Below are 17,469 nucleotides of genomic sequence, written 5' to 3' on the forward strand. Positions count from 1 at the left end.
TGTGCTCCAGGAAAGAAAATAAAGCAGAAGGGGAAAGGAAATTCTGAGGAAAGGGTCTTTTCAGCTGAGTGGTCAGAAAAGGCCTGACTAAGAAAGTGACACTTAGGTGAAGAGCTGCAGGAGATGAGAGGGAGGACTGTGTAGATCTAGCTAAAGCAGGAAGGGGATCTGCACGTGCAAAGGCCCTGAGGTGGTGTGTTTAAGGGTTCGCAAGGAAGCCAAGGTTGCTGAAGTGCAAAATGCAAGCAAGAGAGGTTAGAGACACCTCAGGGGCCAGACCATGGCCCTATGGTCATAGGGATGACTTTGACCTTTGCTTTGAGTGTGAGGGGAAGCCCTCTGGTTTTGAGCAAAGGAATGAATAAGGTTCATTCTGGCTCCAGGGTTAGGAGGGGAGCAAGGAGAAACAGGAGATCTGCTAGGAGGAATTTGCAGATCCCAGAGTCAGAGGTATTGATAGCTTGGACTAGAGTAGTATCAGGGACGGTTGTGGGAAGTAACTTGAACCTGAATGTATTCTGAAACTCAAGTGAATTAAATTTAATAGAGTGGATGTGTAGGGTGTGAGAAAGAAGAATTAGGGAGGAGTCTAAGTCGTTGTATTAGTTCACTAGGGCTGTGTAACAAAGTACCACAATCCAAACTGGCTGGGTTACACAACAGAAATTCTGTGGTTCTGGAGGCTAAAGTTCAAGGTTCATGTGTCTACTGAGTTGGTTCCTTCTGAAGGCCATGAGGGACAATCTGTTCTGGGCCTCTGTCCTGTCTCCTGGTGTTTTCTGGCCATCTCTGGTGTTCCTTGACCTATGAAAGCATCCCCAACTTCATCTTCACGTGGTATTCTCCCTGTGTGTGTCTGTGTCCCAATTTCCCCTTTGTAATAAGGACACCAGACACATTGGTGTGGGCCTCCTCCACTCCAGAATGACCTCATTAATTAATTAACTAATTATCATTAACTAATTATATCTGCTATGACCCTGTTCTCCAATAAGGTCACACTCTGAGTTCCTAGGGTCTAGGACTTCAAGATGGGGCTTTGTGGGAGGACATGATTCAGCCAATGACTAAGCTGCCACTCACTGAGTTGAGAAAGTCTGTGGGGGGATCAGGTTTGGAGTCAGGGAAAGGTCAGCAGAGTTGTGGACATGTTAAATTTGAGGTGCACTCAAGTGGACGTGTCAAATAGGTGGTTGGATAAATGTGTCTGAAATTCTGGGGAGGGGTCTGGGCTGGTAATAAACATTTGGAAGTCTGTGGCATATTGCTGATATTTATCAACGTTTTTTTTTTTTTTAGATTTTACTTATTCATTTTATAGAGAGGAGACACAGAGAGAGAGACAGAGAGAGAGAAAGGGGGGAGGAGCAGGAAGCATCAACTCCCATCTGTGCCTTGACCAGGCAAGCCCGGGTTTTCGAACCGGTGACCTCAGCATTCCAGGTCTACACTTTACCCATTGCACCACCACAGGTCAGGCTATTGCTGATATTTAAAGCCAAGCAACTAGATGACATCACCAAGGAAGTGAGTTTGAATAGAAGAAAAGGAGAGTTACCAAAGAATAAAGAGTACTAAGTATTGGGATCAAAACCCAGGCTTACAGAAACATTAAGCACAAATCCCATATATGCTTGTAGTTGTGGGGGAAAAAACACAATGACATTGCAATGATGATTTTCACTTATAGTCTAAATGTTTACAAGGTCGTGCTTTCCTGTGAGGTGTAAGGGAGTCAGAGTACGAATTTTAACTGGCTCGTACACTGAAGAAGTCACTGGTGCTGAAATGGAATGTTTTGAATGCCATAAAGAAGTCAAAGGACAGTAATAAAAATAACGAAGAGCTCTTTTCTCAAAAGGAGAAACAACTTTGGAGAACATTGTTTCGGCCTTTGATTTAAGAAGGCATTTTCTAGAAAGTCAATCATGCCACAGTGCTCTGAGCGGCTGAGTTGTTTGTCCCCTCAGCTATTTCTGGTGAGAATATAGTTAAAACACTAAAAACATTTCTTTTTTCAATTATCATAGGATTATTATCACATTTCCAGCTAATTTGAAAAACAGAATCATCACAACCATTGTAGCCTTTCTTTCTGTTTTCTTTGTTGTTGTTGATTTTAACCACATGCCTGCCGGGTCCCATGGAGACAAAAGCCCAGACAGGAAGGTGAAGGCAGTAACATAACAATCTATGCAGAGCTTTCTGAACACATCCAGCTAGAATTTCTCAGAGCCGCGGCACTTACGGCTTCCTCTGCCCTCTTTCTTGGTCTGGCTGTCATCTAGTCCTGCTTCAGAACTCGGTGCTGCTGTCACCTTTCCGGAAATGCTTTCTGACTGGTCTGTTCCCACCCTTTCCAGCGTGGAGGGCTGAGCCACAATGTGCCGCCATATTTCTGCACAGTGTAGCACTCACTAGATTGGTTCGTGTCCCCACGAGCTCTGAGGATGGAGACTGGGTTTCTTGCTTGTTTGTTTGTTTTAATCTTTATTTTCTCAGTACTTTGCTTGGGCCTGTGGATAGATAGATATTCAGTAGATGTCTGCAGACTGCATGGAAAAAATAAATAGCTTCTCTGCCTGCTCAGTACACATCCAAACTGCCACCCAACTAGGGTTCCCTATTATAATTGAAAACCTTCTGTTCAGACTGGGCCATTAACTAGCACAGTGGTATATTATTATATATCTCAAGAAGATTTCCTTTTAAAACATAGTAATGCAGACTGCTGCTTAAAGGCTTAACTTCCCACCCCCCAAACTATTGCACAGAACCCTTCAGTTTCTTACCACAAAAGATACCTGAGATATTAACCATGTGTGGCTTAAAAAAATTTTTTTGATACTGTCCTTTTGAATTAGTGAGCAAAATGAAGTAATTCGAACATACCTATCTAAGGTACCTTGCAGAAGCTTGAAAAGAGGGATATAATTTGCTGGTGGTAGAAGCAAGAATTTAATTTAAAAAATTTTAATTAGTGCGTTGTTTTGGAAAGGAGAGTTGTTTTTTTGTTTTGTTTTAATGTGATGTGAGAAAAATAATGAGTCTGGGTGAAGAGATTTGAGAAGTATTATAATAGTTCTTTGATGCCAAAAATACTTTCATGATGACCCAGCCTAAGACTGTTCTCCTCCGTGCCTACCTTGAATGCAAATCTTTGGTAAGCTTTCTCAAAAATAGGAAAAGGAAGAAAGCGGTGTGTATTTATTATTTCTCGATACTGAGAAGAGGCTTTTGCTCTACAGAATTGTTGCTAGCATTACTCCCCTGAGAGAAGTTACCTTCATCTTCTTAGTCCCAGTATGTGACCAGTACAGACTGAATTCAGTTAGGGGACCGCAATTAGTGATAACATTGGAGCTAAGCTGTCCAGCATATCAACTGTGCCCTTTACAGTATAGTTATTTAAATCTTTTTTCTTTCCCCAGCTCTACTTTACGAAGTGTTTCTACTGGATCCTCGAGACCTTCCAAAATATGCTTGGTGTGTGGGGATGAGGCTTCGGGCTGTCATTATGGGGTCGTAACCTGTGGCAGCTGCAAGGTGTTCTTCAAAAGAGCAGTGGAAGGTAAATGTTCATGTGGGTGTTCCTTTTCCACATCTTTCCCTCGTGTGTCATCTGCTTGCACAGTCAGCTGTATAGCGTTATTGGGAAATAATCCAAAAAGTATTCTTGAAGTGATGTGCCAGTGATGCATGGGAGTAATGCCTTATCCGAAACCACCAAAAGATTTCCCACTGAGCAATATTTAATGGGCAACCTCTGAAATTGCAAACTGAGTTCAGTCTTCCTAAAGAATTTATTATTGTTGTTTTTTGTTTGTCTCAGTCTGTTTCTCAGTGAAACTTAGAAGAATAATTCTGTGTCATCATAAATATAATTTGTATCATCTAAAAAAGAATTTTTACTAGGGACATGCAAAATCAATTATTTCTGCCTTGTCCGCATTTCTGTTCGGTTGACTCTTGAACAACTTGGAGGTTCGAGCACCAACCCCCTTACAGTTGAAAATCAGCGTACTTCTAATAGCCTACTGTTGATAACACTTACCAATAATATAAAAATGTGTCAATTAATATATTTTGTAAGTTATATGTATGATACACTGTATTTTTACAATAAAGTAAGCTAGACTAAAGAAAATGTTATTAAGGAATAAGGAAAAGGAAATACATTAACTTTTTTTTTTGTGACAGAGACAGAGAGACAGGAAGGGAGAGAGATAAGAAGCATCAGTTCTTTGTTGTGGCACCTTAGCTGTTCATTGATTGCTTTCTTACATGTGCCTTGATGGGGGAGGGGAGCACAACAGACTGAGTGACCCTTTGCTCAAGCCACCGACCTTGAGCTCAAGCTGGTGAGCCTTGCTTAAACCAGATGAGCCTGCACTCAAGCTGGCCACCTCGGGGTTTTGAACCTGGGTCCTCCGCATCCCAGTCTGATGCTTAATCCACTGCGACACCACCTGGTCAGGCCATTAACTCTTTATTGAAAAAAAGAGCCCATGTACACATGGATCTGTTCACTTTCAGCCATGTTACTCAAGGGTCAACTGTATAAATATATGTGTTTTTAGCAAACTAAACATTACTATCAGGATCACTTCTGTCATTTAGGTTGTTCTATACCAAATGATTTCATTTAACAGTAACTTCAGATTCTAGTCCCTATTTGAGAGCCCTACTTTTATTCCTACTGAAGGTGGTTTCCAAACGGGTAATTAAACAAAAATTTTGAGATTCTCTTTTAGGCTAAGTTTTTCTTCTGTCCAAGTAACTGTACTTCCTAAGGAGAAATAGAATTTTAGTTTATTTTTGCCTTCACATCCTCACAAGCAATTAACGTCAGACGTAGCCCAGATGGTTTTATTCATGTTGACTACTATGACTGGTCAAAATGGAGAATTTTTGCGGCTAACAAAAGTGTTGCATAATTGACATTTATTTTCAACAGGAAGACTCTTGCAGGTTTATTTCTCAGGACAGTTTTCTGAGAGAGAAATTGGTGTTTCAGGTATTTAAGCATAAATGACTCAAATTTTTCATCTTTGTTTTGCTAGAGACCACAAGGTAAATATCCTTAGTTCTGGGATGAGAAAGCTGACCAATTAATTATTTCTCTGCTTCTGGGATTGGTTTTGCATTATTGAATTGATACTACATGATTTTACATTACTTACACTGTTAAGTTTTTAATGGTCCCCAAACCCAGCACTGAATTGTAATAGAGTTCTGTATTGCTTTCTCCGAATATTGGCTCTTGGTTATAGGTGACAGAAAATTCAGCACAAACTGGCTTGAGCAGTGGTGGACACGGATTGGTCCATGTCACTGGGCAGTGGTGGACATTGATTGGTCCACATCACTGAGCAGTGGTGGACATTGATTGGTCCACATCACTGAGCAGTGGTGGACATTGATTGGTCCATGTAACTGGAGAGTCCTCACGTAGGCTGTCTCAGGCCATTAAAATCCTTTCCACTTTCTCTGTTGCTTGACTTTGCTATTGCTCTGTTTTCGTGCAAGTTCTGTTAATAGTGATAAGATAGCCACCAGGCCATCATCAAAAACAGATTTTCTGTTCCTGGCAGTTCTTATAAAAGTCCTCTATTGAATTTAATTTTGGACTAAACTTGATTCACGTGCTCTCCTCTGAAATGGCCACTCTGGCCAAGGAATGCGGTGACCCGATAGGCTAGTCCTGGCTAGACCATCTGGGTGCCGTGTGGGAAGGGCATTTCTCTTAGGAAAAGGTGGATGCTATTATCAGCAGACCGATTTCAGGAAAACAGAAAAAAAAAATTTTTTTTAATTAAGTAAGAGGCAGGAGGCAGGGAGGCAGAGACAAACTCCCACATGTGCCCCAACCAGGATCCACCCAGCAAGCCCTCTACAGGGCAATGCTTTGCCCATCTGAGGCCACTGCTCCATTGCTTAGCCTAAGGTAAGGCCATGGAGCCATCTTCAGTGCCTAGGGCCAAATTGCTCAAACCATTCGAGCCATGGTTACCAGAAGGGAGGAGAGAAAGAAAGAAGGAGGAGGGATGAAGAAGCAGGTGGCCGCTTCTCCTATGGGCCCTGACTGGGAATTGAACCTGGGACTTCCACGCATCAGGCTGACGTTCTACTGCTGAGCCAACCAGCCGGGGCCGAAAAAATTAATTTGTACGGTACTGAAATTAGTTTCTTTTTGAAGGCTTCCGCCTTCCCCCTTTCTCTCTGAACTATACGATTAGCCCAGTAGGAGATAAATAGATGAAATTTACCACTGGTATTATCCTAATTCCACCTGTCCCTCCAACTGAAGAACTCCCCTCCTAGGCTCACTGGTTAGTAAACAGAATAAGGTGATATGTAAAAATACAGTGATGTGAAAACAGGCATTTCCAGGTCGTTCAATGGGAGGCTCTGTGTTGTGCCAGCTACAGGTCAGCCTTCATATCAGAACTGAAGTTTCCACTATTTACAAAATCTGCCCCGTCCAGCTTCTGAAGTAAAAGGTTTTCAGGAAGTTTTGGCTTAGTTTTTGTTGTTTTGGCTAATTTCAATGGAAGTAGCTAAAGAAAGAATTGTTTTTGTTACCGAGGTATAAATAAATACGGGAAAAACCTAATTGTACATCATTTTCCTTCATTGGAAAAGCTGATCGGTAATGGATAATGAAACTTAAAGAGTGCCTTTTAAGACTTTTATTAATATAACTCATTTTCTATTTATTTGGAAACTAGGTTTTAGTGATTACATGCTTGAAACAAGGATGTAAACTTTAAATATTAACTTCATAAGAGTAATGACCTCCTTGTTTTTGTAGTTTGTATTAGTTTACTATTTTATCATGTGTATATAAGAGAAAGAATATGTGAGAATATGGCTACCTTTATGATTTAATCATAAGAAATAATTTTTTATAGTTTATATAGTTTGAGGCATTAACTTCACAAAATTATAGTCTATATTTTTCCCCTTATATAGATGAAGACATTTGGGATAAGACTCAATCTGTTCAGAATCATAAGGCCAAACTTAGATCCATCTTAAACTCTTATAACTCCAAACCTAGGCCCAACCTAGTTTCACAACTCCAAATCTCATAATCTGTTATTTCTATTTTCCATAATTCTTGAGTTCATGAAAATTGTACCATGTAGGTCATCTGTTCATGCTTACTTGATAGTAATGAAGGAAGTGTCCTGGCATTGCGAGGGCACTGTTTGGTGCCCTTACTGAGTGTGTGTGTGTGTGTGTGTGTGTGTGTGTGTGTGTGTGTGTGTACACACACATAGACAAACATGCATATGTATGTTCTATGTTTGTACCTCTGAGTTTGTTTTCCGGCTTCCCTTGATAACCTGAAACTCCTCCTTCTATTACAAAAGCAGGGAATTCTCAGCAGCCGGTACAGAGAGCTGAGAGGAGGGGAGTCGGTTGAAGCTGAAAGGAACTAATACCACCAAGGGCAGAACTGAACCAGAAGTGACCACGAGAGAGGATAGGAAGGAGGACACCACAGCTGGAGCTCTGAGTTGAGGCTTTATGCCGGAGAGCACAGAGGTGACTGTGGAGAGACTACAGCTCATAGTTTTAAAGTGTGAATTATGTTCTTTGTTCTGTTAATGGAATGTATATGGGTGATTGATTTTGTTTTCTTCTTAAACATTTCGAATAAAAACACTAAGATGTCTCATCAGAATACCTTATTTTCCAATAGCATCAGTTAGGAGCCATACTATTATAACATACAAAAGGAAGTTTATAATTTTATTTATAAATCTGAACTACTTATTTGCTTTGAAGTTTTGTCAGAACCTTTTTATCTGGAAAAAAAGCATATCTCTCTCTCTCTCTCTCTCTCTATATATATATATAATATATATAAAGAATTGTTTTTGTAACTCTATATATAATATATAGATAGATAGATAGATAGATAGATATAGATATATAGATAATAGATATATGTATTTTTTAATTGGATTCTCCTTTGTGGTGGAAACTGGACTGGCTTTAGGGTCAGAAGACTTAGTTTTAATTTTCGGCTCTGCCACTTACTAGGTGTAATATTAAGGCAAGTTATTTAACTTATCTTGGTCTGTTTCTTTATATATGAATTAAGGAAAGTAGTATTTATCTATCTTCGTATTGCTATGAAAAATTACATGAAAACAAAATGTTTGGCTTTTATACAGTGTAAAGTGGATTCAAAGTATTAGATCTTTATTATTTTCTAAGAACAAAATGCTCATTTTTTTTTATCACATCTATGCAGAAAGATCCTGCACTTGATACAATAACATTGCGCCACCAGGTCTTCATTTATAAACCCCTTTTTTCTTCGTTGAATCTTCATTTTTCCCATGTTGTTTTGTCCATAGAGCCTTCCTTTGAAGTGGTCAAGATCCTTCTAGACTTGTAGGTTTCAGAGTTCTCAGGGAGTCTATGGGAGGATTGGGAGACTGGAGGGTCTGTCAACATTTCCTGGAGGGACTTCCCCACATTTTCCAGTGTGGACTGGACTGGGGAGACTTGCCCCGCAATGAGCAGCCCCACCTACGGAGTTGTATGGTACAAAACATATTGAGAGCCAGCAACTAGACTTTCAGCTTCTCTCTCAACTGTTTTCAGGGCAGGGCAGTCTTAGCTCCAGAGCCTAGCAAGACAGCATAGAATTAGTAGCCACCAAATAAATGTTTCATGTACACACAGATACACCTGTGGAGCATAAGAGCATTCAAGGCTAAAGACTCCCCACCAAATCAGTGATTTAGCAATGACTCTGCCCCCAGAATTTAGGCAAACCCTTTGACTTCTAATCTGAAACTTGTCATTCTAGTCTGAGTTTTTACTCTCTCCAGCTGTAAATTGCTGTATGTTTCATCTCATGTGTATTTTACATTGTGATCCCTCAGTGAATAGAGCTGACGGCATTCGGCGAACTATTTTATAGCCTAATTTCCTTTTCGGATACTCAGTGTACAAGCAGTGTCTGGAAGACACAGCCACCACAAATCACTGAAAAGTTATAAGGCTATAAAAGAGGAAGAGAGTTCATTATTATGTGAAGTCAATAGGATTTATATTTTTGTAAGCAGACCTGTTAGGCTAAAGAGGCCAGAGCTTGTTAAGGTCAGGCAAATCACAGGACGTCAGTTTCCAACTTAGAAGTTTCTCTTTAAGTACGAGACTTATAAATATCTATTTCCTGAAATGAAATTGCTTTAAAAGATATCATAGATTAATCTCAGGGTTCCTCAAATAAAGGCAGTATTTTAAGACAACTAGACTGAGAACATGTACCTTCTTTCTTTTGCATGTAGTTCATAGCATATAGATATGTTTAAAAAAAATCTTTAAATTATAGATTGATAATTGGGGATAAATGTGTGTTAAGAAAATGTAACAAGGCCCTGGCCAGTTTACAAGCATTGCCTGGTGAGTAGAAGTCCTGGGTTCGAGTCCCAGTCAGGGTACACAGGAGAAGTAACCATCTGTTTCTCCACCTTTTCCCTCCCCTTCTCTCTCACTCTCTTTCTCCCTTCATCCCACAGCCATGGCTTGATTGGTTCAAGCAAGTTGGCCCCAGGCAATGAGGATGGCTCCATGGCCTCACCTCAGGCGCTAAAATAGCTTGGTTGCCGAGCAACAGAGCAACGGCCCCAGTTGGGCAGAGCATCACCCAGTAGGGAACTTGCCAGCTGGATCCCGGTCAGGGTGCATGTGGGAGTCTGCCTCTTTGTCTCCCTGCCTCTCACTTAAAAAATATTTTTTTAATTAAAAAAAAAAAGAAAATATAATGATAGATTAATAGTTTTCCCTGCTTTTTTAAAATTGATGAGTAAACTGAAGAGGCCCAGAGGAAAGTTGTCGCACCGTGTCATTTCCCCCAGATATTCCTATCAATGCTGGGTGTGCTCATGGGAAAAGGGGGCGACAAGCAGGACTGCACCGTGGGAAGAGAGGGGCAGGGCAGCACAGTGGTGTTGCAAACTGAAGAACCTACATTTAGTGGACACAAGCCAAATCAGGATGGTGGATAGTAACTGAACTCTAGGTCTCCTTTATAACTGGCAATATAAAAGCAAGGAAATGATAAAACAAGGAAATAAATGAATGTCTATGTATTAGATGTCTTCCTTTATGATAGGGTACAACCCTCAGTGTTCCCATGAACCGTGTACCGGAAGCTAATGGACATCAAAGTCCATTGTCACTGCTGCAAAGCTGCTGAGTCAGGGCCGGGAAACCCAGGGCTCATCTTGCTTACATTTTTCTCACCAAACACTTTAAAAATTAAGTATTTTTTCCTTTACCGGAACTTAGGAACCGGGTAACCTGATTCTTTCTGATTATATTTCATAAGAGCTTAAACAAATACCTACCCTCTAGGTTATATCTGTCATTTTTATGATCACTCCTTTCCTTTCTACATAAGCATAAGACTTTAGTGTGTATTGCAAGGGATCGCCCAGATTTTTTATATCCCTTCAGTTGGTTGCTATGGGAACATGCAGAGCCATGACATTTGGACCAGCCTGGTAGGTCAAGGAAGGCTTCTTAAAGAATTAACCCCCAGACTGAATCTTGAGAGATCAGAATTGGCAATGCCGAGAGGGGTAAGGGCAGGCTGTCTGCACAGGGCACCAGAAGCAGCTCGCTTCCGCTGTGCATACTTGCACTGTGAGGTGACAGAAGGTGAGGCCAGAGGTGTAGAGTGGGTCTAGGTCCTGGACTCTTGGGCAAAACAGAACATCTGACTGTCTCCGTGCAGCAGGATGGCTGACTCAAGTTGCATCTGATATCTGGCTGCAGGGAGGTATGCTCATTTAAAGGGGCACAGCTCTGGTGGTGGTTTTAAATCACTGGCGGCAGAGATGACCAGGGGTGGCAGGAGACCAACAGTGTTAGGGACTGAGAGGAAGGGACAGTTAACAAGACTGGGAAGTATCATTGGTGGTTCCTGACTGGATGAGAAGAAGCAAGGACCGAGGAAGATCGCCCAGGCTCAGCTGCTGCTGTCTTTGCTGAGAGGAGGAGGACCGGACTGGGAGCAGCTCTGGGGGCGTGGGAGAAGAGGTGCTCTAATTCAGCAAACATTTCCTCAGGCTCTACTGAATGCCAGACACCATTGTAGTGGACTTCGGGACATCTTGGGTGAAGGTTAAGGGAACAAAGTAGACAAAGATCCCTGCCCTGGTGGAGCCTTATATTCTAGTGAGGGGTGGTGGAGAGAGTATGCCTAAGAAATGACTTATTTACATAACCTGTGACGTTTTGATAAGGTTCTAGGGTGGGAGGAGGGAAACAGTGCCAGGATAAAGGAGATTCCGATGAGGTTTGGTTTAGGACGATGCACTTGAAACGTCTGTAGGACAGTCACGTGTGTCTCACAGCAAGTTGCATGTGTGGTTCTGAAGTGAGGGGAATCAGGCAAGATTGAAAAGTAAGATCTTGGAAACATTGTTCATGAAAGGAGATGTGTTTGCCCAAGAAATGGGTACTGAGAGAGAGAGAGAGAGACAGAGTTAGAACCTTAGAAAACTAAGTCTAGAACATTGTGTGCGTGTGCATGCTGGAATACATGTTACGTACGTGCGTATGAATAATCTTTTTTCCTTCTCCAGGTTGCACACAAGAAAGTCTTACTTACTCCGGTTATTCCTCATTTAGCTGAAGTTCAGACATTGTTGCACCTGTGGAATTTTTAATCTCAGCTTTTGTTCTTGAGTCGCCATTAAGCTTTCAGTCCAGTGCCCATAACCAAACATACATCCACCGGTTTTGATTTGCCATGTACTGCAGAGATAATGGCAATCTTGTAACAGTTGCTCAGACAACATCGGTTGATTGATTGTTTGATAACTATTTAAATATAGGGATGGGATTCACTCTCATTTATGTCATTGTTTCTCTGAAGTAGAAAATATGTTGAAGTCATTTATTAGAAAATGATGTGAGGTAGGGACATTTGGACCGAAAAGGAAGTGGGCGCCATCCAAAGAGAGCTTCTTATAGCTTCAACTTTTAAATCAAGGTACACATCACATAGCAAATTTGAAAAGTAGAAGTTAGAAGCGCAGTCTGTGTGTTTGTTTGCAACCCAGCTTGTGCCAGAAAAAAATCCACAGCAGGCAACAGCTTTATGTGAGTCAAAACGAAATTTAAAATGAGTGAAATAAGAAATGACACAGGGACAATGAGAGCATGAAGGAGACACAGAGCCAGGAATGGGGATGGTGGAGAGAAGATGCTCTGAGGCCTCTGGAGAGACCGGCCGTGGTTTTTGGTTGTGAGCTTCCTAGCGGCCAAACCCAAGACGATGATGGGACACCTGACTTGCGGTGTTCTGACAAAGTAAATTCAGGGGATTTGCCTGTTGATAAGAAAAGGTTCGTGAGCTGCTTTATTTTTCTATGTGCCTGTTCTTTTCATGCAAATTATAACTTGAAATTTAAAAAGTAACTCTCTCATTGGTATTAATGGAATAGTTTGGTTTATCTTAAGGAACAGTGCCGAGAGAAATGTTTTATTCTGTGACTCAGTGGCTCCTCTAGTAATAGCGACTATTCATTGGGCAGGCACTGGGTGCTAGACACTATCAAGCACTCCATGTTTTGTCTCACTCACTCCTCATCACAGCCTTCTTAAATCTGAACGTTTTGTAAGTTTTGAAAGGTAATATCGTTAAATATGAACTCGTGAAGCAATTGCTATGACAAGGGAAGTATTGACAAGGCTCATTTTTAAACAAGGCTCAATAGTATGACCCTCCAACTCTTAAAATTAATAGCAATAACCATAAACATCTGAGTGCTTATTTTGTGCTCATTATGCTTAGAACTTGGTATATTCCCATTTTAATCCTCATAGTAATCCTATGAAATAGATAGGATTAGTAATCCTATGAAATAGATAGGATTAGTAATCCTATGAAATAGATAGGATTAGTAATCCTATGAAATAGATAAGATTATTATCTATCCTCATGTTAGAGATCAGTCATCTGAGCATCTAAAACTAGTCCAAGGTCGTCCAGGTCAAAGGACGTGGCAGAGCTGGGATTTGAACCCAAGAATCCCAGGCATTCTGACTATGTATTTAGCACATAAACTACACACTGCCCCCCACAAAGTTATATCAAATCCCAACTCTTTTTACCCTTCAAAAAGTAGGACAACTCTGCTTTTAGAACAGTTATAAAGAGCCCATTATAATTTAACAGTAATTCCGCTACACCCTAAATAATTAACTCCTAGCCATTCCAAGTTAAAACTCTAATTTGAATTTCTGTTGCCCTAATGGGAAAGAAATTGGGTAGTTTCTATTTTTTCTTTAAGGAATAAACTCCATATTTTTAAGAAAAAATTACTATCACCATCTTGAACGCCTTGATATTGATATAAAGCTTTGTTTAAAATTTTTATCTCCCTGTGTTCCATTTCCTGTCAGTGATAGAAATTAGATGTAGCCTTTCAGGCTCAGAGAGCCAGTGTGAGAATGGCCCTCCTCAAACGAAATGAAGCTATTGACTCCAGCTCTCTGCCATCTGCCTTGGGCCCGGTGGCTGAGAAACAGACCCGTGAGCTGTAGGACGCAGAGCTGCTCTCGCGGAAGTTGTACTTGTGGTGTAATTAGGATAGTGCAACTCACAGGATTTGATAACTCTTGAGAGTGATTTGACACCAGAAATGAAAATTGCTCAATTGACTGCAATCAAATGCCAAGATAGCGAGCGCCCTGGAAGGCTGGGGAGGAGGAGGAGGAGGAGGTGTTTAGGCATTAAGGCGGAGGGAGGGGTCTGGAGGAATGGGAAGGTGGAGGCTTAAACCTGAGTGTTGGCTAGCGCAGGCCCAGGGGTGGGGGAGATGTCTGAACAAAGACACGACAGTCAGATTATTACCATGTAAGGCCCCCGCCTATTGGGGGGAGAAATCTCAGCCCTCCTCTTCAGTGCAGTCTCTTTTTATAAGGCTCTTATGGAAAGAATCAACACAGGGGATTAGGCGGTGGCTTTGTCCCTGGGTGCTGTGCAGTGGCTCATGGCAGGGACCACCTAGAAGAAGAGAAGACAGCTGGGGAGGGACCATGGGTGACAGAAAGTAGAAAGGGCCAGACCCGGGATAGAAGGGACACAATTGAGCGGGAGACCCGATGTGTGGGGAGAGGAGGAAGAAATGGAGGAAGAAATGGTGGATTAGTTCTGGAGAGTGGTGGAGCTCTGACAGGGACCTGGGGAGAAAGCACTTTAAGAACACAGACCATAGTTAGAGTTCAAGATCTTTGAGACTGTGGCGATCGGTTCTCCAACAGTGTAGACTCGTAGGACCGGAGAAGCAGAGTCGAAATTGTGAAAAAGTTCCCTTTTTACCTGGAGATACTTTTCTTTGAACATTTGGGGGGAAAAATTAAACTGTATAGTTCTCTCTTCGGCAGTTTGGCAGAGGAGTTTAGTTTTAGGCAACAGATGTCAGTTACGGCCATTTGGTGCAGGAGATGGGAGGTTACACAGTGAAATTGAAAGCCTAGCAAAGGTGTTGGGCCCACAGCACCAGTGCAACAGGCCTGCTGAGTACAGTGATCATCGGGGTAATTGGGCTGTTGTCACTCCTCAGAATAGAGGGACTGAATGATGATTTTAGCAGTTTAGGATACTGTAGGGAGCCACAACATGAAGCAATTAATGACTTAGAAGGCAGAAAAATTCTGTAGCAAATAGAAAAAAGAAGCCAGTGTTTCAAGTCCCCCCATTTTTTTTTCAGTACCTTGGTGCTCTTTAAAGACAGACAAATCTAGTGTACAGTTGTTTTTTTTTCCTTTGAATCTTATACCTTGGTATCTATGTTCGCTGCCCATCTGGTAAGGATTTTTCTAGAGAGAAGCAGATCCCTGTGACACAGTCACACGTGCACCCCTCCCCAGCACTCTGCCCCACCTCGCTCAGTCACCCCGTGATTGCTGTTCTGAGGCTGAGGAGACAGGGCAGAAGTTCTTGAATATCAGCAAGAAGACTTCAGAGCCACCTGGGATTACTGTCACACCGTTGTGCACATGCTCACGTTCTCTCTCACACTCGCACACCTCCCTCCTGTGTCAGAGACCAAGTCCACATCTCGAGGGGAGCAGGTGGGCACCATTGGGAGAAGCTCACTGCTCTTCTCAGCGACAGAGATTATCTCCACTGTGTCCTGGCAGTGCCCCTCTTTAAAGCTCTTCAATAAATGCTAAGTCATGAGACTTGTGGATGATAATATTGCATTTATGAAAACATCACCTTCCTGCATGCGCTGGGCTGCTAATTAACAGGGAACTCTTAGCCCCGGCCAGTAGGCTCAGCAGGTAGAGCATTGGCCTGGTTTGTGAAAATCCCAGGTTCGATTCCTGTTCAGGGCACCCCACCCCCATCTTCCTCTCCTGCAGCCATGGCTCAAATGAGCAAGTTGGCCCTGACACTGAGAATGGCTTCATGGCCTTGCCTCAGGTGCTAAAATAGCTCAGTTGCCTAGCAATGGAGCAGTGGATCCGGGTCCAGGAGCATGCACGAATCTGTCTCTCCGCCTCCCAGCTTCTCATTTGATTTAAAACAAACATACAAACACAGAAACTCTTCTACCCCACACAGCCAAGAACCATCCTTGAGGAAGAGTAAGAGTGAGAAATGTCTTTTCTCCTTGCAAGTAGAAGAGGAAGGCTCCATAAAATCACTGGCATTTAACAACCTAATGCCTCTTTGCAGAAATGTTTTGTTTTCTTTTTCTAATGGTAAAAACATGAACTAAAGCAAATGAAATAAAACAAAAGATTAAAGGACATAAATCTGGAAGGGTATCAGAACTGTCAACAAGAATTGAAGTCACTCATAGCAAATTAGTTAGGAGTCAATGGGATGAGTTTGTTTTTTAGGGGGAGAAGTTTAATATAAATTTATACATATATAGCCCTGAGAACTGGGTTTGGGGGTCAGACAACCTGGATGTCAGTCCAGAATGACACTGTCTACTCTGAGATGTTGAGCAAATAATTGAATGTTTGTTTCCCCTTCTATGCATGGAAGAAAAATCTTAAAAGTAGCAGCCCTCCACATCTCTCAGAGTTAGGAGGCTAAAGATTAGCACACATACATTTAAAAATGCTTTGTAAGTGGTCAAGGACTGCTTTACAAACATCATATTTTTTAAAGTTTTCCCCTTTTTAGGAAGTAATATTAGTATACCTTCTTTCTCAATAAAATGTGGACTATTTAAACTGTAGGTACCTTATGTACATGTTAAATATTTGATTTGCAAAAAAAGCCAGTGAAAATGAAAGAGTAGCATAAATTATTTTGGTCGAGGCGTGGAATTGTGACACACACACACACACACACACACACACACACACACACATCTGCCACCCCTCTCCCCCCCTTCCCGCTTTAGGCAGGTCTGTATTGTTCATTGTTCAAGAGTATTGTATCAAAGGGCCACAGCGGGGAAACCTTTGTATCTTCCATCAGGATGTAAGTGTAATCTGCCTGAGTGCATAATCAGACAAAGAACAAAGACAGTTTTCACACTCTTTCTACATCTTAAACAATTTGTAAAGTCACAACTACTTTTTACTTTCTTCCCTTTTTTTAATTAACCAGATCAGGATTTCTCAAACACACTGCATTCTCCTCCCCCACACCCCTCACTCCTGGTGAACGACTTAATTGGAAAACCAGTGCAGAATTAGTCTAGCTTGATTGTTTCTCATCTGGCCCACATCATAGCATTTTCCCAGTTGAACCAGACTCAGCAATTTGATCTTGCTAGCATTACATAAGTACTAATTGTTCTGTTATTTTACTAACCAGTATGAACTGAAGTTGTATTCCAATAGAATGATATTGATAGCCATTAGAAATCTTAAATAAAAGCCACTGTTTTGAAAGGCAAAGAGGCAGAAAAATTTTGAGAGAAACACCATTATTAAATGGTATTAGAAAAAAAATCCTTCAAACAACCTTCTTTTTCCATTTTTAAAATTAAGGGTACTTCTGACTTATCTGATTAGGATTTAGATTTATTTGAAGAGCTTTAGTTGCTATAATTGGTGATATACTTTGAAATGAAAAATATTTGTTACATCTCTCAAATATTGAAATAGCTGATGTTTGTCTAATTTAATCAGCATTTCACAAAAACAATGCTAGACTGAGGTCAGATGTATCTGATGCATAAAAACCCAGGCCCAGAATTTGGAGAATCAAGCCAGGAGCAGGTGCTGAGAACACGAAGAGGCAAGGAACCAGCAGGGCCAGAGCCGAATCAGGACAAAGCAGTCGCTGGAAATGGGAAGAAAAATGACCCACACGTGCCTGCAGTGGAGACAAAACCAGGCACGTCCATTCAGTTCAGCAAACATCTGTTGAGGGCTTCCTGTGTGCCAGGCACGGGGTTGTGTGCTCACAGTCCATTCCTGGTAATAAAAACACATGGGGACCCCAGAGAC

The 17,469-nt window shown here is 41.5% G+C and overlaps 1 protein-coding gene across 5 annotated transcripts in view; it reads left to right on the top strand.

Moving 5' to 3' along the window:
* The window catches only part of NR3C2 (nuclear receptor subfamily 3 group C member 2), a 313,282-nt gene that overhangs the window by 159,946 nt on the left and 135,867 nt on the right, over window positions 1–17,469 (top strand). For all 5 annotated transcript variants that reach the window (XM_066281159.1, XM_066281166.1, XM_066281153.1 and 2 more), the window contains one exon: window positions 3,432–3,571. In XM_066281159.1, coding sequence (XP_066137256.1) covers window positions 3,432–3,571 — 140 coding nt within the window. The remainder of the gene's footprint in view (window positions 1–3,431; window positions 3,572–17,469) is intronic.

Source organism: Saccopteryx bilineata, chromosome 1, assembly GCF_036850765.1.
Source record: "Saccopteryx bilineata isolate mSacBil1 chromosome 1, mSacBil1_pri_phased_curated, whole genome shotgun sequence".
Lineage (NCBI taxonomy): Eukaryota > Metazoa > Chordata > Mammalia > Chiroptera > Emballonuridae > Saccopteryx > Saccopteryx bilineata.